Below are 22,989 nucleotides of genomic sequence, written 5' to 3'. Positions count from 1 at the left end.
TATTTTCGTGGGATAGTTCTCAAAGACAAGCTTTCAGTAAAAATACATTTCTCATTTAATTGTTAGCTGTAAACAAGTGGGCCAAGTGCGAAAAATGTTTTCACAAACCAAATTACATTGAAAAAAAACAATAAACAAGTACCCTGACCAAATAATGAACTGTCCTGATAGGTGTTCAGAGGGACACTGACTCAGTTCTCAATAATGATGCAACCAGAACCAGCAGTCAGGTTCCGCATGTGCATGGATGAACAAACTGCACCAGAAAGGAAGTCATAAGAGAGACAAAAAAATTCTCCCTCTTTCTTATTCGTCATCATTTTGTGGTTACTCATCCTGGTGCCCATCCACTGCATATTTGAGAAGCATTTTGAATTGCCATTCCATACGACACAGTTTTGACTGAACCATTTACATATAACGAGTTGAAGATGATGAGAAAGAAGGCTTTGGGCCCCGAGTGAGTTTCCAAGTTATGATAATGTCCATCGTGACGGTTGTTTTGTGACCTTCCTGAAGCTTCATGAACCAGGAATGGGTAGGGTTGGGAAGGGCTTTGTCAGAGGTGAAAAAAGGCGGAAGGGGCCTGATTGAATGGGAAAAGAATGTCATTCTGCTTTGGTTGTTTGAACAAATGATCAAGAGCAGAAGTTTGTGTTGACCAATGGATGATGTCTTCATTGCAGACTCACCCATCCATCCATTGGGACCATTTTCTGTGCAGAGCATTGGTGCTGCCTAAGCAGTCTCCTGGGCTATTGGGCACAATTCTGGACAGAGGTGGCTACTCCGACGCAGTATACTTGAATGCCACAATCATCCCAGAAAGCTAGTACACATTTTGCTAACCTCATAAGGTTGACAGGCTGAGTCAACCCCACGTAGTATTAATTCAACGGAAGAGAGAGGGATTTGAACTCCAGACCCGAGGATCCCAAGCCCGCCACCCATACCATTAAACCAACACAAGGGATGCAGACTCACCAAAGCAGACATTATCTCCTTTTTTCAAGCTTGTGTTCTGCTCATCCAGATATTTTTAAAGGGAAAAGGAATGGCTCTTCAGCTTTTCATTGCTTCGAGGAAGTCGATGGAAGGTGATTGAAAATGATTATCAGTCTTCAGTGTGAACGTCCCACCTGCTCTGTTGTAGGTTCTGTAATCTAAGCTAAAAATGAATATTTTATGTCCAAAAAACATCACTGGGTTGGTTGCATCTCCATGCTGAAATAATCCTTTAATTAACTCACAAATACTTCTCAGTTCAATTTCTTTGTATAAACAAATATGAGTTCCCCTACAACTACAAGGAACTTCAAAGCAGGAAGAGGCCATTAGGTCCATCAAGCCTGCACAATGGTGGCCCACCAATGGTTGCTTATCCATGCTATACCCTATTCAAATATTGAGAGTCAAGCAAAGAAGCAGCTCACACGCCTACCATTTTTAAAGTCTTCGGTGTGACTTGACCGGGGTTCAAACCGCCGGCCACCCAGACTCAGAGCGGACGGACATGCTAACCATTATGCCACCAAGACTGGTTAGATGAGTTAATTAACAGGTGCTTCAAAGAGAGATCCAATCATAGCAGAATGATGATAACCCAAAGGGTTTCCAAAAACACATTTCACTCGAGCTATTGCCACAACTGTGCGAGTGTGATTGTGCCACAATTATTAGTATTAGTTCATAATCTCCCCCACTACACCCCGCCGTCCCCCAACCTCCATTCCTCCACTACACCCCCCGCCCCCCAACCTCCATTCCATCACTACTAACTACCTTTTCAGTAGTGGCAGCAGTTCAGGATCATGATTAAGGTGTGGGTGTGTTTATTTTTTACAAGCACTCTCCTGGCCCTTCCCCAAACTCCACTCTGCTTTCCCTTTGGCAGTAACTGACTCATGACCATTTTGACTTTCTGTCATCACAAACTGTCTGCGTTTCATAGCATGTTCAAGTTTGTTCTGGCACCGTGCAGTGTTCAGGCTCATTTGTGACTTACATCTGACACAAACTAAATATAAATAAAACTTTGTGCCCACACATACACACGCAGGATCAACTAACATCTGACCCTTGAAGTTTGAAGAAGAATTGCCATCACAAAGTCAACTCATCATTTCTGCTTAGGAATGCACAAACAAATGATAATGAGTCATGTCATTATTACGTATGCAAATACAGTATGGTAGACATTTTCATTTCTCCTCTACCCCTGTAAACATTAAATAAAGCACCCAATCCTCAACTGTGCACATGTAATGAAGATAATAATAACATAATTTGAACCTGATGTTGGCTTCGCGGTTCGGGTGGTGGCTTGGGATCCTCCGGTCCTGAGTTCAAGCCCCGTTGGCTGCTGAATTAACACCAAGGGGTTGACTCAGCCTGTCATCCTTCCGAGGTTGGTGAAATGAGTACCAGTGCAGAAGCCAAAATGCTGCACACGAAGGGAAAGGGTATTGAGAGATTGATTAAATCTGGTATTGGTGTGGTGCAGGCATGATGGGCCGAATGGCCTCCTCCTGCACATTAATTCCTTGTAAATCCTTGCAAATAATTAGAGAGTTCACTGAGCACACCTTACCCAGTGCAGTCTTGAGAAAAAGGACATGGGAAGGGTGTTTTAGATTCTGGAATCTCGACTAAACTGAATGAGGAGTCGGAGCCACTGGGATTATGGGATTCCTTGGTCAAAACTAAGATCCAGGCTTTCAATGACATCTTGGATGCTGCTGTCCTGTCTGTACCTGTTCACGGTGAGGATGTTGAGGTCATAGAGAGATTCACTTACCTTGGCAGTGATATTCATGTTTAAGCTGGCAGTGAGCCAGAGGCCAATGGACATCTGGGTCGGGCCTGGGGAGTCATGGATTCACTGGATCATGGGGTGTGGTGCTGCCGGTTCTTGTGCAGGAGGACGAAAGTCCGAGTCTTCAGGTCCTTGGTGCTTCTGGTCTTGCTCTACAGATGTGCGACTTGGACTCTGACCAGGGATCCGACTTCCGAGACAGAGACTTAATTCCTTTTGTACCAGGTCTCTTCAGATAATCCTTGGCTGTCGCTGGTTGGACATTGTGTCCAACGAGCGGTTGCTGAGACTCAAATGAGATTTGTTACCTGCATAGTCCGTAAGCGTCAGCTGCGGCTGTATGGACATGTGGCTCCTTTTCCTGATGCTGATCCTGCTCACAGATTCTCTCAGTTAGGGAGCCTCATGAGTGGACGAGGCGAATGGTTTGACCACGTGCCTCGTGGTTGCAGCAGGTTGACCAGCATCTCAAGGAGATGGGGATGGGCCAGGCATCTGCCTGAGGGATGGCCAGACGGAGGCCCCTGGCGTACTGGCAGAAAATGGATGCAGTGACGCGCTGCTCCGGCATGCTCCCACACCTGACCTGACCTGAAGGGTCTTTTAAGCTCTTGTTTTGCGTTTCCGAGCACAGTCTATACTTCCGACGAGCCGCCATTTTGTCTGAATCTTGATATTTCCCAATGCTGAGACCGCAAGCGGAACATCTGATTGGTCGATATGGCATAAAATGGTGTAATATTTTGTTCAAGTACTGCTAAAATGGAGGATTTTGGAAGTGGCAAGGTGATTTGTGGTTTACATTGTTCAAGTATATAATTCAATTGAAATAAAATGAAGGTTTTAAAAGCTGTAAAAAGCAAACAAACTTTTTTTTCCAGAAGTTTACCGTCTTTGATGCACCGTATTTTTGCGTCACCTTATTTAACACGTAAAATTAGTTCTTCGTGCCCGTTTGTGTCCTTTATGACATTCCTAAAAACAGTAAATTTCCAGTTTGGAATGATTTTAAATTTTGTTTGACTGTCAGACAGGCAGACAGACTTTAAAAAAATAATAACAAGTGGTGCCAGGCACAACAAATCTCGCACATTTAAGGCATAAAGTTATTTTGGGGATCAAATTTAAATTTGATACATCCTTAACCTGAATGTTGATTATAAGGAATAGAATAAGGAATATTTTAGTCTTACTTTGAAGTCAATTAAACCATTTTTGACAAAGTTATGACCGTAAAATGATTTTGACCTTTCAAGGCCACATAAGGTCAAAGGTCATGGTGTCAAATGAAAGCCAATAAAGGACTTGATATATGTCTTCCATAGTAAACACGCATATTCCTAACCTTTTTTGATTTATAATGGAAAATTTGTAATTTTGTCCGATGACCATGACCCCCAAAACTTCGGACCCTACCGATCCTCACAAATATGCATTTTTCACTATAGGAATGGGTAGGATTATAAGTGGCAAATAGAATAAGGTTCACTATGAGCTTAGTTTGAAGTAAATCAGATCATATTTGACAAAGTTATGAGCGAAAAACGATTTTGATCTTTTCATGACCTTGACCTTGACCTTTGATCCAGTTGGACCCAAAAGTTAATGGGGTCGTCCAAGGTTCATTGCCCACCTGTGGATTAAATTTGATCGTGTTTGCTAAAGCCGTTTTGCCGTAAAGTTGCGAACAGATAAACAGACAAACAAACAGACAAATAAACCAATTTCACCCACAGGGTGACCCGTATCTTGCCAAAAGGTGACCACGTGTGACTTCTTTAAGGTCACACTGAGGTGAACAGAGCTGCTATCCACCAGGAGCGACTCCTTGAGGAATATCTGCCTACGAGAGATTCCGATGAGAATCGTTCTACAGAGTAACCATGAAAAATATGCTTTTGCTTCATAACGTCACCAAATGACGTCATAATGTCTCAAGCTTGACATATCTAGAAAGCACTCATCGAGGTGTTCAATTTGAGGTACTACACGATATATGGTTACTAAAACTTGAAAATTTGACCTTGGGGTCAAATATGTTTGACCCCAGGCGCTAACCATGAAGGTCAAGGCCAATCGCCACCAAAAATTAATCAGCTGAGCGCCAGACCATGAACTATATTCTGATGAACTTTGAAGACGATCCGATCAAAATTACTCAAAAAATAAGGGTTTCATCGACTCCCCTGATTTGCGACAAAGTGACCTTGACCTTTGACCTTGACCTTCAAAATTTTGTGCACTGAAAGGGACCTCTATAGGCCTCTGATATGCGAAGTAACAAAAATTTCCAATGATAACTGTGCTCTGCAGAATTTTTTATCTGTGATTACAGACAAACAAACAAACAAAAAAAACTAACTTAAAAAAAACATACAAGCTAACATATCTTGCAAAAACTTCGTTTTGGCAAGATAATAAACCGAACGATTACAATATCCCACTCCTTCCGGGGGGTGGGATAATAATAATAATAATAAAAATCACACCCATGTCCGAAGGAAGTGGTTCAGTTTCGCATTTTTATTATGAAATTGGCAAAGCCGAGAAACGAACAAAACCCTTTCAAATTATCCTTTTGAATCACCCCTTAAAACTCCTTGGAATTGCCCTTTTTGTGGTATAAAATATCGATGCCCTTTAAAACTCCTTAGAATTACCCTTTTTGTGGTATACAATATCGATTCCCTTTAAAACTCTTTAGAATTACCCTTTTTTGTGGTATACAATGTCGATGCCCTTTAAAACTCCTTAGAATTACCCTTTTTTGTTGTATACAATATCGATTCCCTTTAAAACACCTTAGAATTACCCTTTTTTGTGGTATACAATATCGATGCCCTTTAAAACTCTTTAGAATTACCCTTTTTTGTGGTATACAATATTGATGCCCTTTAAAACTCTTTAGAATTACCCTTTTTTGTGGTATACAATATCGATGCCCTTTAAAACTCCTTAGAATTACCCTTTTTTGTGGTATACAATATCGATGCCCTTTAAAACTCTTTAGAATTACCCTTTTTTGTGGTATACAATATCGATGCCCTTTAAAACTCCTTAGAATTACCCTTTTTTGTGGTATACAATATTGATGCCCTTTAAAACTCTTTAGAATTACCCTTTTTTGTGGTATACAATATCGATGCCCTTTAAAACTCCTTAGAATTACCCTTTTTTGTGGTATACAATATTGATGCCCTTTAAAACTCCTTAGAATTACCCTTTTTTGTGGTATACAATATCGATGCCCTTTAAAACTCTTTAGAATTACCCTTTTTTGTGGTATACAATATTGATGCCCTTTAAAACTCTTTAGAATTACCCTTTTTTGTGGTATACAATATCGATGCCCTTTAAAACTCTTTAGAATTACCCTTTTTTGTGGTATACAATATCGATGCCCTTTAAAACTCTTTAGAATTACCCTTTTCTGTGGTATACAATATTGATGCCCTTTAAAACTCTTTAGAATTACCCTTTTTTGTGGTATACAATATCGATGCCCTTTAAAACTCTTTAGAATTACCCTTTTTTGTGGTATACAATATTGATGCCCTTTAAAACTCCTTAGAATGACCCTTTTGGTGGGATACAATATCGATGCCCTTTAAAACTCCTTTGAATTACCCTTTTTGTGGTAAACAATGTCGATACCCTTTAAAACTCCTTAGAATTACTCTTTTTTGTTGTATACAATATCGATTCCCTTTAAAACTCCTTAGAATTACCCTTTTTTGTGGTATACAATATCGATTCCCTTTAAAACTCTTTAGAATTACCCTTTTTTGTGGTATACAATATCGATGCCCTTTAAAACTCTTTAGAATTACCCTTTTTTGTGGTATACAATATCGATTCCCTTTAAAACTCCTTAGAATTACCCTTTTTTGTGGTATACAATATCGATGCCCTTTAAAACTCTTTAGAATTACCCTTTTTTGTGGTATACAATATTGATGCCCTTTAAAACTCCTTAGAATGACCCTTTTGGTGGGATACAATATCGATGCCCTTTAAAACTCCTTTGAATTACCCTTTTTGTGGTAAACAATGTCGATACCCTTTAAAACTCCTTAAAATTACCCTTTTTGTGGTATACAATGTCGATGCCCTTTAAAAATCCTTAAAATTACCCTTTTTTGTGGTATACAATATCGATGCACTTTAAAACTCCTTAGAATTACCCTTTTTGTGGTAAACAATGTCGATCCCCTTTAAAACTCCTTAAAATTACCCTTTTTGTGGTATACAATGTCGATCCCCTTTAAAACTCCTTAAAATTACCCTTTTTGTGGTATACAATATCGATGCCCTTTAAAACTCCTTAAAATTACCCTTTTTGTGGTATACAATGTCGATCCCCTTTAAAACTCCTTAAAATTACCCTTTTTGTGGTATACAATATCGATGCCCTTTAAAACTCCTAAGAATCACCCTTTTTTGTGGTATACCATGTCGATGCCCTTTAAAACTCCTTAAAATTACCCCTTTTTGTGGTATACGATATCGATGCACTTTAAAACTCCTTAGAATTACCCTTTTTTGTGGTATACAATGTCGATGCCCTTGAGAATCCTTTAGAATTACCCTTTTTGTGGTATACAATGTCGATGCACTTTAAAACTCCTTAGAATTACCCTTTTTGTGGTATACAATATTGATGCACTTTAAAACTCCTTAAAATTACCCTTTTTTGTGGTATACAATGTCGATGCCCTTTAAAACTCCTTAGAATTACCCTTTTTGTGGTATACAATGTCGATGCCCTTGAGAATCCTTTAGAATTACCCTTTTTTCATTTTTACGATTATTTTTTTGTACACAATGTTGAGGCTCATAGAGGAGCTAAAAAAAATTGTATACAATGTCGGGTCCTCGGGGTCTTTTGGGTCATATGGGTCTTCAGAATTTTTTAGGTCCTCAGAGTCTTTTGCGTCTTCAGGGACTTTTGGGTCATCTGGGTCTTTTGGGTCTTAACAACCTTTGGCATTTTTGTAGTCTTGGGGGTCTTACAGGGTCTTCCAAGGTCAAAAGGGGTATCAGTAGAATAAAGGGTCAAAAAGGTCCATTTATAGTGGAAACAGCATGTGTTAGAATGGTTCTTATTCTTTATTTTTGACGGACGGACATCGGTCATTTTTAAGCGGTGAAGCCGCTTCAATATTTGACTAACTCCACTGTGTGCAGGCACGCCTGGGACGAGATTCCATACAATTAGCCAAAGTACTGCTAAACTGCAGGTTGATATAGGCATCATGGGCTTTGTGAAGGCCTCAGGCACATATAAGTAAACATATGCCTCAGGCTTCAGGCCTCTGGTGTTAGCCTATGGGCCAGTGTAATTGGAGTTATCCGAGGAATTATCCGAATACAGTACTACTCCATGATAATGGAGACCATTCTGACCTCATCAATTACAGTATGGTATGGAAGCACTGACGCACATACAAAGACGAGATCAACTGGAAAGGATCAACTCTGGAAAAAAAAATCGGCTGTGATCAACACTTGCACTGGTAACGGTCCATCAAACGAGCAAGTAAGATCATTGAAGACCACAATCACCCCGCACGTCATCTCATTCAACTTCTCCCTTCCGGAAAACGCTACAGATCACTTACCACCAGAACAACATGGTTCAAAAACAGCTTCTTCCCAAAAGCAGTAAGAACTCTTCAATACCCAGTAACCTATTTTTGCACTTAATCAAAGAAAACCAAGCACTTAATATTCAGCTAATGTATTGACACTTTTGATATGCCAATATGCATTTACTGTCTCCTGTATATTGTATGTGTAATTGGTTCATGAGCGCCAGCCAGAGTGACCACTATATTCGGTATGTCAATGTGTCTGTCTATGTGTCTGTCTATGTGTCTGTCTGTGTGTCCAGAGCATAACTCCGTGGACTTTGATCCGATCTTGATGAAACTTGGTCAAGTGTTCGACATCAATGTCTAGTTGTGTTTTCCTGGATGAGGGCATGCTTCGCCCATTGTGGGCAGAGCCACGCCCAAAAAATAGCCATTTTTAGGGGGTAGTCGGATTAAAAATCTATCTTCTCCTGGGGAATTGACTGAATGGAATGGGTTCTTCGGTATTTCAATAGCAAAATGAATTATCTAAAACTTGTCGTTGTCCGATTTTTCATTTTCGTCCTAAGGTCAAGGTCACAATATCAAAAACTTAGATAATTGTGAATTTTGACATAAAAATCATACAACCGCCCAAACTTTGAGAGCTTGGATGACAATATTTTTTATGCATAATCTTGAGGTCATTCCCCACCTAAAGTCTTGAATCATTTTGTTCTATCTCGAACACCTTGCCCGTGGCGCCCCCTTCAAGTTTGTTTTTATGCCGATTTCATCAAAGTATGGATAATCCGAGGAGTGCGAAATGCCATATAGCCTTTATGACGTTATATTCTTCCTGGAATGTTCCGGAGGAAGTTTAGCACCAAAGGTCATAATCCTTGACCTTTGACCTTTAAAAGCCACAAAGATCAAATTTTCAAAGTTGTGGGAATCGAACTGGGTTTTCGACCTTCTTCGACGAACTAACTCCAATAAGCTATAGCACGTATCTTGTTTCCTTATATTAATGTCCACAACATTGTTTTGTGACCTTTAAAAATCTTGAAATATTAAAATCCACACAACCATGATGTATTATATGTGTAATATTAAGCAGTATGCATGTTTTTGCTTCATGTACTTAACCCGGGTTCTTTTTATTTTCAGGAGTGATTGAGGCAGTGGTCTGTTGCCTATGCATCACCCAAATAAAAGGATGCGTCAGAAGAATGCGTTGCATGCTTGGAACAAGATCATACATCTGGCGTTATTAAAGCAAATGGAAAGTTGGTACTGAATCTTAAATGATATAGCAGAGGTGTGTCAGGTGCCTGGTTGTGGTTCCTGGTTTCCACCATGAATGCCCAGTAGATCCAATGGCCAGCTCCGTACACCATATTTGGTTTCGATGGTTGTGAAACTGTTTGGCAGACCTTCGCCCATGAAAGGGGAAAATGTATGTTTACCTTCGCATTCTGCGAAAGGTTATGTTTTGGTCGCTGTGTATTTATTTATTTGTGAATATGTGTGTTTGTTTGTTATTCGCATAACTCAGAAAGTATAAAACCGAATTGCATGAAATTTGGTGGGATGATTCGTGAGTATCCAAGGACGATTTGATTAGATTTTGGGAGCGATCGGGTCAAAGGTCAAGGTCAAGGTCATGAAAAGGTCAAAAACACTCTTTTGAGCATAACTTCCTTCATAATACAGCTATCGACATGCAACTACCGCCATATTGTTCCATGACGAGATACTTTTCAGATATGTAGTGTCGGATTTGACGTAAAGTCATCGGAAGTGCGTCTAAATGACGTCACAAGATGACGTAAATTTTCAATTTTCGATCTCATCAGATTTGATCATACCGTTTTGTAGGACTTACCTTAAGGACGTCACACACCAACTTTGACTTCGATCAGACTGACCGTTATGACGTCATTGACGTTTGAACATGACGTTTTTCAATTGTGGCTAAAATGTCCTGATATTTTACATTCAAATATCTATATAATTTATAAAGCAAAGTCTCCCAAATCCAGGCATTGGGATCAGTACCAAAATATCTGTTTATTGATGTACAGGTTTTGCCAATTAACTCTGTAGTCAAGGTCAAGGTCACACTCAAGGTTAAAATATACTTGTAGGCATAGCTTCAGATCTAATAGAGCTATTGACATGAAACCAACGTTAAAACGTTCAGTGAACTACGAGCTTTCAGAATGGTAGTCCCCGATTGGACGTGACATCCCCGGAAGTGCGTCAAAATGACGTCAAAAGATGACGTCATTTTTCAACTTTTTAATTTTTCAGTGTTTATCATTCCATTTTGTTTGACTGCCTTCAAGGAGGTTACAAACCAAATTTGACGTCAATCGGACTGACGGTTGTGACGTCATGGACGTTTTAAAATGACGTTTTTCAAATGTGTCCGGAAAAAAGTTGCGGCGGCGACGGTATGCGCTCTACCGAGTGCCCGTTCTAGTTTAAGATATGGGGTTCTTTGGAACTCTCAATCGACTGTGCTTGGCCAAATATATTAATTTCCATTGTGTTGATACTTAACATCATTGGCCAAGAACATTGCTGCGAGAAGGGACATCCCAATGTGCGCCAGTGTCCCCTGTAATAATGCTGTATTACTCTGCTAGTACTAACAACAATAATTATAATAATAATGATAATAATAATAATAAAAAGAGGACCATGTGTCCTGAAGCTCACCTGGATCAGGAGCAACAGTCACTCAAACCACCTGCCCTTAGACCCCCTGAGACCCTGATTTTTTTTTTGCAGTGAAAAAACTTTGGTACATCACGGGTGACGAAGGTTGTAGTTAAGTTTCATTGAAATCATGTGTGTAGTTTCGGAGAAGAGAGCAAATATCGATTTTGTGGGTCAAACCCCCCTCCCCCCCCCGTAGACCCTTTTAATGAGTGCATATTTTGATACGGTCGAATCACCTTAGTACATCACTGATGATGAAGGTTATGGTCAAGTTTCATCAAAATCATGTGTGTAGTTTTGGAGAAGAGAGCAAATACCCATTTGGGGGGGGGGGGGTTCAACCCCCTCCAGACCCCCTTAATGAGCACCGATTTTGATGCGGTCGATAAACTTTGTTACATCACAGATGATGAAGGTTATGGTCAAATTTCATCAAAATTGTAGTTCCAGAGAAAAGAGCAAATATCTAAAAAAAAATTGGGGGGGGGTCAAAAAAAAGAATCCCCCGTAGATCCTGCTAATGAGCGCAGATTTTGATGTTGTCAATACACCTTTAGGCATCAGACATGAAGATTGTGACCAAGTTTCATCAAAATTGTGTTTGCTTCAAGCGATAATGACTGAAGTGTTTACGGACTGACTGACTGACACTGACTCACCGACGGACACTGCTGAATCACATAAGCTCACTTGACTAAAGTACAGGAGAGTTAATCATAATAATAATAATTACAATAGTAATAATAACAAGTCTGAAGACGACGATGGTTCATCAGCGGTATTTGACGATGTAGATTGTTTCAGAAGTCAAGGATGAGACAATGTGATAATATTTGACCAAGTTATAAAAATGATCAACATGATGTGGTACGAGTGACAGGTTATTAGCTGCAAAATGTCGAAAACCCAGTTTCGTTCAACAACTTTCAAAATTTGACCTTTGCATAACCTTTAAAGGTCACAAAACAATGTTTTGGACATTAAAATAAGGAAACAGGATACGTGCTATGGCTTATTGGAGTTAGTTCGTCGAAAAAGGTCGAAAACCCGGTTCGATTCCCACAACATTGAAAATTTGACCTTTGTGAACTTTAAAGGTCAAAGATCAAGGATTATGATCTTTGGTGTAAAACTTCCTCTGGAACATTCCAGGAACAATATAACGTCATATAGGCTATATGGCATTTCGCACTCCTCGGATTATCCATACATTGATGAAATCAGCGTAAAAACAAATTTGAAGGGGGCGCCACGGGCAAGGTGTTCGAGATAGAGCAAAATGGTTTGAAGACTTTAGGTGGGGAATGACCTCAAGATTATGCATAAAAAAATATTGTCATCCTAGCTCTCAAAGTTTGGGCGGTCGTATGATTTTTATGTCAAAATTCGCAATTTTCTAAGTTCGTGACCTTGTGACCTTGACCTTGGGACGAAAATGAAAAATCGAGCTCTGTGGGGCTATGCAGGTGCCATTGGGCTAACCAAATACTGAAACCCCTGTCAGATTCGACAAAACACCTCGGAGAAGATGCAAATTGAAATTGGCTACCCCCTAAAAACACATGTTTTTTGGGTGTGGCTCCACCCATAATGAGTGCACCACGCCCATTCTCAGGAAAACAAAACTAGATCATGATATAAACCTCCCACCAAAATTTTATCAGGATTGGATCAAAACCCATGGAGCTACACTCGGGACAGACATACAGACAGACAGACAGACAGACACACACCAATAACGAATATAGTGGTCACTTATTTTTTTCGTGAAAATATTTTTTCGTGAACCAATATGAGCTCCCCTTGAAGGAACTTCAAAGCAGGAGATCATTAGCCCAATCAAGCCTGCACAATGGTTGCCAACCTATGGTTGTTTGTCCATGCTCTGTCCATTTTCAAGCAAGGAAGCAGAATGTACCATTTGAAAAGTCTTTTCATGGTATGACTTAGTCGAGGTTCAAACCACCAACCTCCAAAATTCAGAGTGGATGCTCTATAGTCGAAAACGATTACACCATTGAGTCTGGTCACTTTTTTTTGAAAGCAAGATGGCCCCTTTTAACTTTTTCTCACAACCTGATTATATTGTTGCGGATTCGCACCCGCCGGCGTGCTGACGGCCACGTAGCTCGAATCGCGGCATGTCGCCCACCGGACGGACAATCCAGTCGTGACCCTCTCGGACTAACGCCGGGAACCAGTCACAGGTGGACCTTTCGGTCTCACCACGATCGTGCCAATCGGCCCCCGCATGGGATAGGGTTGCTCGCCAAATTCGACCTACCTAAGTACCCACACGGAGGGTAGACCGGGCGATCGCACCTCGCCGCAGGTCGACTTCGGACACGGGCCACTTTAAGCGACCCGTTCCGTACTATCGGGATAACCGAGCGGTGTTATTCGTCGGCCTCGACGGTTCGATTAATTATCGGGCGTTTTAGCCCACGACCAACCCTTTACGTGAAGCAAGATGGAGATTCAATGAAAGAAAAGACGAAGCGAAGCGGGAAAACAGTTCAACATGAAGCACATTTATTTCGCGATGAACGGAAAGCACACATATACAATTCCACCAAAAGCACATGTAAAAGAAGAAGACAATGCAATATTACACAAAAAGCAAATGCAACAATGCAGATCTATCCGACTACCGGGCACACGGCAACACTTATACAATTTTACTTCACAGACGGCGCCGACAACACATATTCCCAAAGCAAAAGAAAAGAGAACCACCCTCCAGGATGAGGCGGGCCTGGGGCCGAGACCGGGTCGGGCCTACCCGTCTGATGATGAGACGCGAAGTGGCGGTGGTGCCTCAACTCCGTGGGCCTCGCGGACAGTGTCTGGTAGGGGTGGGAAAGGGGCCCCCTTTGTCGCACTATCTCAGCGCGGGGGGGAAACAGGAGGGGGTTGCTGATGCTCGGGGGAAGGAGGATATCACCCTGTCTCGGGTCCCGCGGCGAGCGTCTCCTCCTCGACCTCGGTCGCGTTACTGGCCTCTCCCTGTGCAGCTCCCGGCACCGACGCGAGCACCCCCTCGTCCGCCTTCGCCGCCGTCACCTCTCCACAGCTCCGTCTACTCGCCCTCTCCGTCTCCTCTCTTGGCTCGTCCCAACTCTTCACTCTTGACTTCTCCCACTTCTTTCCAGCTCCACCGACGACTCTCTTGAACTCCGCACAACTCCACTGAACTTTACTGACGAACGCAGCCGTTTATATAAGCCCCGTGGCTTCGCTCTTTCACCCTTGACCCTCTGCCTCCGACCCTTCACCTCTCTAACTGGCTCCCCATTGGCCCGAGGAAAAGTGGACGTGAATGCTTTTTGATCCATGTATTTGCATATAGCGACCGCCCTCCAACGCCCTGGAGGCGGGGCCAAATCGCCCCTCGCTCACCGATTGGACGGAACAAAAGTGGGCGTGAGTCGTTTTTGATCCGTTTTCTGTGGAAAGTCCGTGATGTTTTTGAACACGCTGCTCGGTGCGCGCCCTACACGAGTCCAGTATCGGCGCCCACAAGTGGCGCGAGAATGGTGGCGATGCGACGGTGGCGAGTTGTGACGGTAAAGGTCGTGGCGGTTGTGGTGAAGCGGCGTTGTGGTTGGTGGTTGTTGTTGTGAAGCGGCGTTGTGGTTGGTGGTTGTTGTTGTGAAGCGGCGTTGTGGTTGGTAGTTGTTGTGAAGCGGCGTTGTGGTTGGTTGTTGTTGTGAAGCGGCGTTGTGGTTGGTGGTTGTTGTGTGATGGCTGTTGAGACATGGTTGGTGGTGGTAATAATGGCGGCTGGTCCAAAATAAAGATAGTAAAAGAAAAACGGCTATCCTGAAGAGTCGCAGCCCGCATGAATGACATTTATTCCCTCTAGACAACGGGTTTGGGCCTAACTACACATATACTTACCGAGATATCTCACCTAAGGGACCTGAATGGTGGTTTGTGAATTTCGTCAACCACAACAATATTTTTCGAAAATAATCATGGATATTCAGGATGTATTCAGGTCAGCCTGCTTGGTGTTCCCCTTTGTATTTGCTTCCTGATGTTTAAATCTTAGGTTAAAATTCAATACGTCTTATTTATGAAAGTTTAATGTTTCCCAGTTCAGAAAGTTCATTTGTGAAAGTTCAGTGTTAACCTAGTATTGTTCAACATGTTGTGTTCAAAAGACGTTAACACATAAACTCCTTAATAATCATCTTAAGACACCATCGGAAAAAAGAAATTCTATAATTTGTTCTTTAAAAAAGAAAATTGGACAATTTTGCCTTGTTTAAACAAATTCCACATCGGATTGACTTGCAAGTTCTTACGTCATCGGGTACAGTGCAATGATTGCAAAACACCACAATCCAGAAGGCGCAGAGACAAGTCTGACTATGAGTGACTGCAGAATGATGACGTTATACTATGATTGCTAGGTTTAAGCATACTAGTGATTAGCTTATAGCATTAGATGGCAGTTTGGAAGACACCTGTGCTGCTTCGTCTCAAATGTTGTCATCTCATCAATGTGATCTTTTTTGGGATTGTTGTTGCTCAAAGTAAATTTCAATTGCAACATATTAGGAATGCAATTTCAGAAAATTGGCAACTGAGATACAGACTGCTCAGCATGCAGCCTGGTCTGCAACATCAAACCTCAAACTAGGTCGAAGACCTCCATCAATTCATGGTGAAGAGTGTTTGGCAAACTTTCCAAGTATGGGTTGGCGATAGTGAGTAGCCATGGAAGTCGAATCCAAACCAGATTGTGAAGAAAGAAACAAGAATTTAACCATTTGACAAGGCAGCCACACTATGCTGCATCATACAGTACACTCATGATGCGCATCGTGGGACAGCATTTGCTATTGTATCCATGGCATTACTATCAATGAGTTCCAATAAAATTTGGGTTTAAATGATTCAGAGTTCAATTATAACCAATATGTCAAAAATATATTGTCCGTCAACATATTACATAATATGTGGAAATTGTGGAAGAGATTTTCCTTCTCTCCTTACAGCCATCAAAGAGCCCTTTACCTCCCTTCATTATCTCATCACGACTTCACTTTCTGTTCTTCTCCAAACTTCTCCTTCAAGCCTTCTTTTCTATCCTCTCCCTTTACTTCCCTTGAGAATCGGTGGATTAAATTTACAACATTCCCTAGCCCTATGTAAATTTTAAATGGCCCCACGTGCATCAAATAAAATTTAAAGGACTGCAGGCAACACTATCAACTGGGACACTGTATGTAAAAGGCAAAACAGAATTTTGATTTCTCGAGCCATCAAGCGAGTGTTCCCAGCTGTTGGTTCCATTTGACCCCACCACAGTGTTTTAATAAACGGGATTAGTACTGTGCTCCAGCTCAAGCAAACAGCCCTAATCCACTTGATCGTCATACGGGCAGCTTTCTGCCCAGTTTTAGCCTCCTCACCTCTTCCTCTGGAGAAAGTGATAAGAAGAGATCAATTTAAGGTTCCCACTTCCTCCTCCCAATTTTCATCTTCAAAACATTCTTCCACAAATGGATATTGTTTGTATTTCTTTCCCTTTTTTTCACGAAGGCTACAAATTATATTAGTCCCATTTTCATTGGAAGGCAATGTAATTGTTATTAAAGCAAATTAAAAGTTGGTTCTGAATCTTAAATGATAGGTGTGTCAGGTGCTAACTTTTGGTTCCTGGCTTTCACCGTGCATGCCCAGTAAATCCAATAGAATACTCTATACACCATATTTGGTTTAGGTGGTTGTGAAAATTGTTTTGCAGACCTTTGGTCATTAAAGGTGAAACTGGATGGGTTAAGACATGGGGTTCTTTGGAACTCTCAATCGACTGTGCTTGGCCAAACATATTAATTGCTGTTGTGTTGATACGTAACATCATTGGTCCAGCGCATTGCTGCAAGAAGAGACATCCAAATGTGAACGAATTCACACAAAAAATGTTTTTCTTCAGTTGCATAATAGAAACAATACTTGCACATAATAATAATATGGCTCATATTGACAACGTTTGCCAGGCTTAAACACAGCTGCTGCTAATTGCCCTCAATTTGTCGACAGCTCTCCTTATGCAGGAGAAGGAAACAAGACTCCTCTTGTCTCCTCGATTGTCATCGTCCTGTAGCAGACAAAGAAACTCCCCTCAACATGTAGCACTGTGATCTCACTCCATCAGCTCAACAAAAACCTCATAAAATATCACCTTACTTCCTTGTTTGACACTCAGCATTTAAAAAGGATACAGAATGGACAAAGGATCATAAGTTGGTGACCATTGTGCAGGGGCATTGATGGGTTGAATGGCATCCTCCTGTGTTTAAGTTCACGATAAGGGAAATATATACATATACATATATATTATCAGGGTACACTTACACATTGTAAGCAACAATAACTCATGCTTCCCCATTGTCTCAGGTCGCTCACCTGGATGTTTTTTTTTCCATTTATGTATATATATCTATATATATATATATATATATATATATATATATATATATATATATATATATATATATATATTATTTTTTTTTCTTCATTTATTTATATTTTCATTTACAGATGCTTCCCAACGGTTCTGTGATTTTCCCCGGTGTATTGGCTTCAATGTCTGTTGGTACATGAAATTACTGTGCTTCCCCCATTGTCTCGGGTCATTCACCTGCATTTATTTATTTTTATTCAACATCATTGAATAAAAATAAATAAATGAAAGGCCTTCAATATCATTGGAATCTCTCACAATGAAGTTGAGTGTGTCGGCCTATCACTTCGCCATTGCCGACAGGTCGGTGGTCTCTATCTTTTTCCGCTTCATTTCTGGACTTGCAGCTTCAGGCCAGATTAGATCTGTGACTTGCTACAGGTACCATGTAAACCTGTATTAATGCATTTCATGGTTGGGTTGTTGGCGACTAAACCGTCTCCCCCCTCAGGTTTTCCGGTGAGGAGAGTCTATGGATATGGACACCCAGCAGGATTAAAAACAAAACTCGTCAAAGGGCGGAAGAGCTCCTTGTGAACCAACGGCCATCCATACCTAGTGCCCAACTGTGTTGGCAGATGTCCTCCTGCAGTTGGGTCACTTTTTTTTTAGGAGGTTGGTGACAGGATTTGCACACCGGCCACTGCAAAATCCTTCATTCCGCAAAACCCACAAATGCAAAGAAAACAGAAAACCCACCCTGTGGGAGTACCTCCTGTGCTGCTGCCCTCTGCAGGGCAGCTCGCTGGATGATGGGATTGGGGAAAAGCCTTCAGGACGCCATTCCTTGATGATAGAAGGAAAAGCATGGGGTAAACTTCCTGTGTTAGATTGCGGTAGTGTGCGGTGGAATGGTGCTGAGGTTTGATCCACAAGATAGCGTCTCCTTTGGTTAACCTGAGGCGGTCCCTTCCAGTGAGTGCCTGGAATGTCCTATTCCGAAGAGAGGATGATCACCTGTCTCTGTTATCAACTGAGCTCAAGCGTTTGAACATCGGTATTGCAGCACTCTCTGAGGTTCGGAGACCGGATAGTGGCAAGATCATGGTGGGTGATTACACATACTAATGGTCTGGTCACTCTGATGGTTACCATGATCAAGGAGTTGCTGTAGCCGTGTACAATAAGCTGACTCCAATGATAATTGAGGTAACACTGGTCAACGAGCGTATTATGAGACTAAGGATTTGTCACTCCTTGGGTGTCATTTCCCTAGTCTCTGTTTATGCTACAAATGAGGTGAGTGATTGCACCATGAAGGACCTATTCTATGCCACGCTCAAGTCTGTGGTTGATCGGTGATACTCTTCTCATGTTGGAGTATTTCAATGCATCGACTGGCACTGATTGGGATGGTTATGAGACGTGTGTTGGTCCCCAAGGGTCTGTAACTGTGAACCAGAATAGCACTAAGTTCCTTGACTTTGCAAGAAGTCATGGATTAGTGTGGCTGGTTCATGGTTTCAGCACCCACAGGCTCATTCCTGGACATGGTATTCCAACGCTGGTGGCATGGCAAAGGAGATTGAGCATGTGCACATTGATGGTCACTGAAGGATGATCCAGAACTGCAAGGTCTACCGGAGTGCTCAGTTCCTCAATACGAAGCACAGGCTTGTTGTAGCAACTCTGAAGTTGCAGATTAAATTTGGGAGAATGGTACCATCCCAGCCGAGGTTGTATGTTGGCAAGCTCAAGGATGTGAGGGCAGCTGAGGATTTTCAAAACAGGCTGAGTGGAGATTTGGGGGGTCTGGGTACTTTGGGAAATCCTGAAGAGTTGTGGAGTGCCTTCAAGACCACGATCCTTGATGTTGCCGGTTTATGTCTTGGAACTCACCGCAGGGCGAAGAAGAAGTTTGTGTCTCAAGGAACACTGGATACCATTGATCAGTCACAGGGCCTGACTGAATGGCAGAGCTGAGCTGTTCAGGGATTTGAGGCATAAAACTGTAGATGCGCTAAGGGTGGACAAGGAGGCCAATGTGCGAGGAATATGTGAGAGGGTAGAGCATCACCTGTGGTCAAGTGATTCTCGTCCTGTTTACAGGGGAATTCATGCATTGCATTCCTCCAAGCCTGTCCCTCGATGTGCTACAGTTAGAGCGGAGGATGGTGGGCTCTTGACAGAAGAATCCAAAGTGAAGGCCCACTGGACCGGTTACTTTGAGCGGCTGTTCCAGGCTGATCCACCAGCTGTTGAGTTGGATATTAGGGGTGTTACTATCGCAATTGCTGACCATCCAATCAACTGTGATTCACCTTTGTTTGTGGAAAGACAGGCTGCTGTGAACCAGGTGAAAGGGGGTAAAGCTCCTGGGATCTGTGGCTTCCATGCTGAACTTCTCAAGGCTGGTGGAAATGCTGCACTCATGTCATTGCCTGCAGTTCTGTGCTCTGCCTGGAACATGGGCATCATCCCAAATGACTGGAAGAGGGACCTTGTTGTCCCTCTCTGGAAAGGGAAGGGTGATTGCCAGGACTGCACCAACTACCGAGGGGTGACGCTGCTCTCAGTGCCGGGCAAGGTCTTTGCTCGGATAATTCTTGATCGGGTTCGCCACCATCTGCTGAAGCACCAGCGCCCATAGCAATCAGAATTTCCACCAAAGAGTTCAACGATTGACCGTATCCTTGCTCTTTGGGTCCTCACTGAACGCAGATGAGAGTTTCAGCAGGGGCTGCTTGCAGTCGATGTTGATCGCTGCAAAGCATTCGATTCAGTGAATCGGGATGCCCTCTGGAGGATTCTTGGTCTTTGTGGGGTGCCACCAAACGTGATCAATCTGATGTCTGAACTATCCATACTCTGGGACTGAGAGTGCTGTGAGATGTGGTGATACCATCTCTGACTTATTTCCAGTTGTGACTGGAGTTCATTAGGGGTGTGAACTGGCCACCAAACTTTTCAGCGCTCGTATGGACTGGATTTTGGGGAGGATATCAGAGAGATCAAGTTGCGGTGCATTGTCTGGGAATGTCAAGATCTCTGACCATGATTTTGCAGATGATGCATAATCTTTGCGGAGACTTTAGATATCCTTTTGGGGTCTCTCGAGGTGCTGAATGAGGAGTCAGAGCAGCTGGCATTACGGGTTTCCTGGGTCAAAACTAAGATTCAGGCTTTCATTTATATCTTGGATGCTGCGATCTTGTCTGCACCTCTTTGTGGCGAGCATGTTGAGGTCATGGAGAGATTCACTTCCCTTGGCAGTGATATTCATGTCTCTGCTGGCTGTGAGCCGGAGGTCAATACTCATCTGGGTTGGGCTTGGGGAGTCATGGATTCACTGGATCATGGGGTGTGGTGCTGTCAGTCCCTGAACAGGAAGGCGAAAGTCTGAGTCTTCAACTCCTTGGTGTTTCTGGTCTTGCTCTATGGATGTGAGACTTGGATTCTGACCGGGGATCTGAGATGGAGACTTAATTCCTTTGGTACCAGGTCTGTTTGGAAAATCGTTTTCCTGATGCTGATACTGCTCACCAGATTCTCTCAGCGAGGGTGGCTCGTGAGTGGAAAAGGCCAATGGGCCGACCACATGCCTCGTGGTTGTAGCAGGTTGATCAGCATCTCAAGGAGATGGGGATGGGCCAGGATCTGCCTGGGGGATGGCCAGACGGAGGCCCCTGTAGTTCCGGACGAAAGTGGATGCAGCATGCACTGCTCCGGCGTATGCTCCCTTATCTTACCTGACCTTCTACCCTCTCCATGCTTTGTCCCTCCCAAGGTATCTGCAGGATGCACGCAGTCCACCAGTAACCCCGTCCTCGTGAAACTGCCTAAATCCAGAATCACTGCTCACCTCCACTCATTTATTCATCTTTTTCCCTACTGATGGAACCACCTTCCATTCTCTCTTCAATCTCATTCTTCCCTGCAGGTCTTCAAGGCAGCTGTTCACCACCATCTCAAATCATCCCCCTTCCAAAACCATGATCTTTTCAACACCTGTTAAACCACCCTGCACCTTTCCCAAAATTTTGCTTATATATCCATCTTGTCCATCCTTTGCATTCTTCCTTACCCCTCATTGTTACCTGCCTCCCTTGTTTGTCCATCTCCATCTACTTTCTCCCTCCTGCCTGCTGTTGGTGTTTTCCCCTTTCTCCTGCTGGTCACTTTGTTGTGTTGTATTTTGATTTTGTTCTGTGTCATAGTCGTAAGAGAGTCAGAAAGCACGAGCCTTACAAAAGAGGTCGATGAAACCTCAGACCTACCCGGAGGAAACAAAATGGCCGCAATTTGATTTTGAAGCCTGTCCTGAATGGACAGACTGTAGGAGAAGATGTATATTTTTTTATCTATTGATCTACCCTTATTTGTTGGTCGTGGTGTCGGTCTGTCCGTGTGTGTGTTTGTCAGGGGTTTTTGACCCCCTTGCAGTTGTTCGATTTTGATGAAATTTGGGTGGTAGGACCAGTTTATGACCTCGTTGTGCGGCGTAGGTACTGGTTGCTGACGCCCCTTTGGTTGCCGAGCAACGGGACTTTAAAAAAAATTTAAATCATAAAAAATTAATTTTTTCGAAAATGAAAAATCGGGCCACGAGCGACTGCGGGCAGTACATTCAGCCATATTGTCAAAACTTTCCAGCCGGATCCTATGAAAACTGTCGGAGAAGATAGACTTTGAATGAACCCTGGTCGAAAACAATAAAAAAACGAAGTTCGTTATATCTCAGAGACTATGAGTCAGATATACATGAAACTAGTATGGTAGGTTTATGGTATGTCCGAGTTATGAGTGAGAAATAACCGTTGCTATGGACCCCTCCAATGGCCGTAGTGTTGCCGAGCAACGGCCGAAAAACCTCTAAATGTGGGGGGTATTTTAATGAAAAAACAATCTTCAGCATTAACCCTTGAAGCTAGAATCATGAATTTTCTTGTGCTTAATCCTCAGGTCATTCCCCATTGAACAGGCCCATCGCGTCAAGTTCTATTGGGTAGTCGACTACCCACATCTGCCTACCGGCATATATATATATATATATATATATATATATATATATATATATATATATATATATATATATATATATATATATATATATATATATATATATATATATATATATATAGTGGGCATTTTTACCCGTCACTTCGTTAATAGATTTAAGCAAAAGACAGGATGTTGTACTTCACAAACATTCTGCTTTATTCATCCTATCATTTGCCTGAGGTCATCCTATGGAGATGTAGCTCATGCCGAATATGTTACTTGTGTGGACTGCTTGGAAGTCAGCTAACATCACCTTCGTCAGCCAAATTCATATATTATTATTATTATTATTATCATAATTATTATGATTATAAACAGCCACAATTATTCCCACATTCTTGCGGGGATGGTCAGGGGACCCGAACTACCGCTGAGAAGGCAATGGCAAACAA

At 42.3% G+C, this 22,989-nt stretch overlaps 1 protein-coding gene across 3 annotated transcripts in view; it reads right to left on the bottom strand.

Moving 5' to 3' along the window:
* Positions 1-1,833: 1,833 nt before the first annotated feature.
* LOC147015700 (uncharacterized) overlaps positions 1,834-22,989 on the bottom strand; it is a 169,263-nt gene continuing 148,107 nt past the window's right edge. For all 3 annotated transcript variants that reach the window (XM_085849166.1, XM_085849167.1, XM_085849165.1), the window contains one exon: positions 1,834-2,443. In XM_085849166.1, coding sequence (XP_085705292.1) covers positions 2,346-2,443 — 98 coding nt within the window. In that variant the 3' untranslated portion in view covers positions 1,834-2,345. The remainder of the gene's footprint in view (positions 2,444-22,989) is intronic.

The sequence above is a fragment of the Eptatretus burgeri genome, chromosome 12, assembly GCF_056783735.1.
Source record: "Eptatretus burgeri isolate ZD-2024b chromosome 12, Ebu_testis_v1, whole genome shotgun sequence".
NCBI classification, from domain to species: domain Eukaryota; kingdom Metazoa; phylum Chordata; class Myxini; order Myxiniformes; family Myxinidae; genus Eptatretus; species Eptatretus burgeri.
This window is presented reverse-complemented; position numbering and strand designations above follow the sequence as displayed.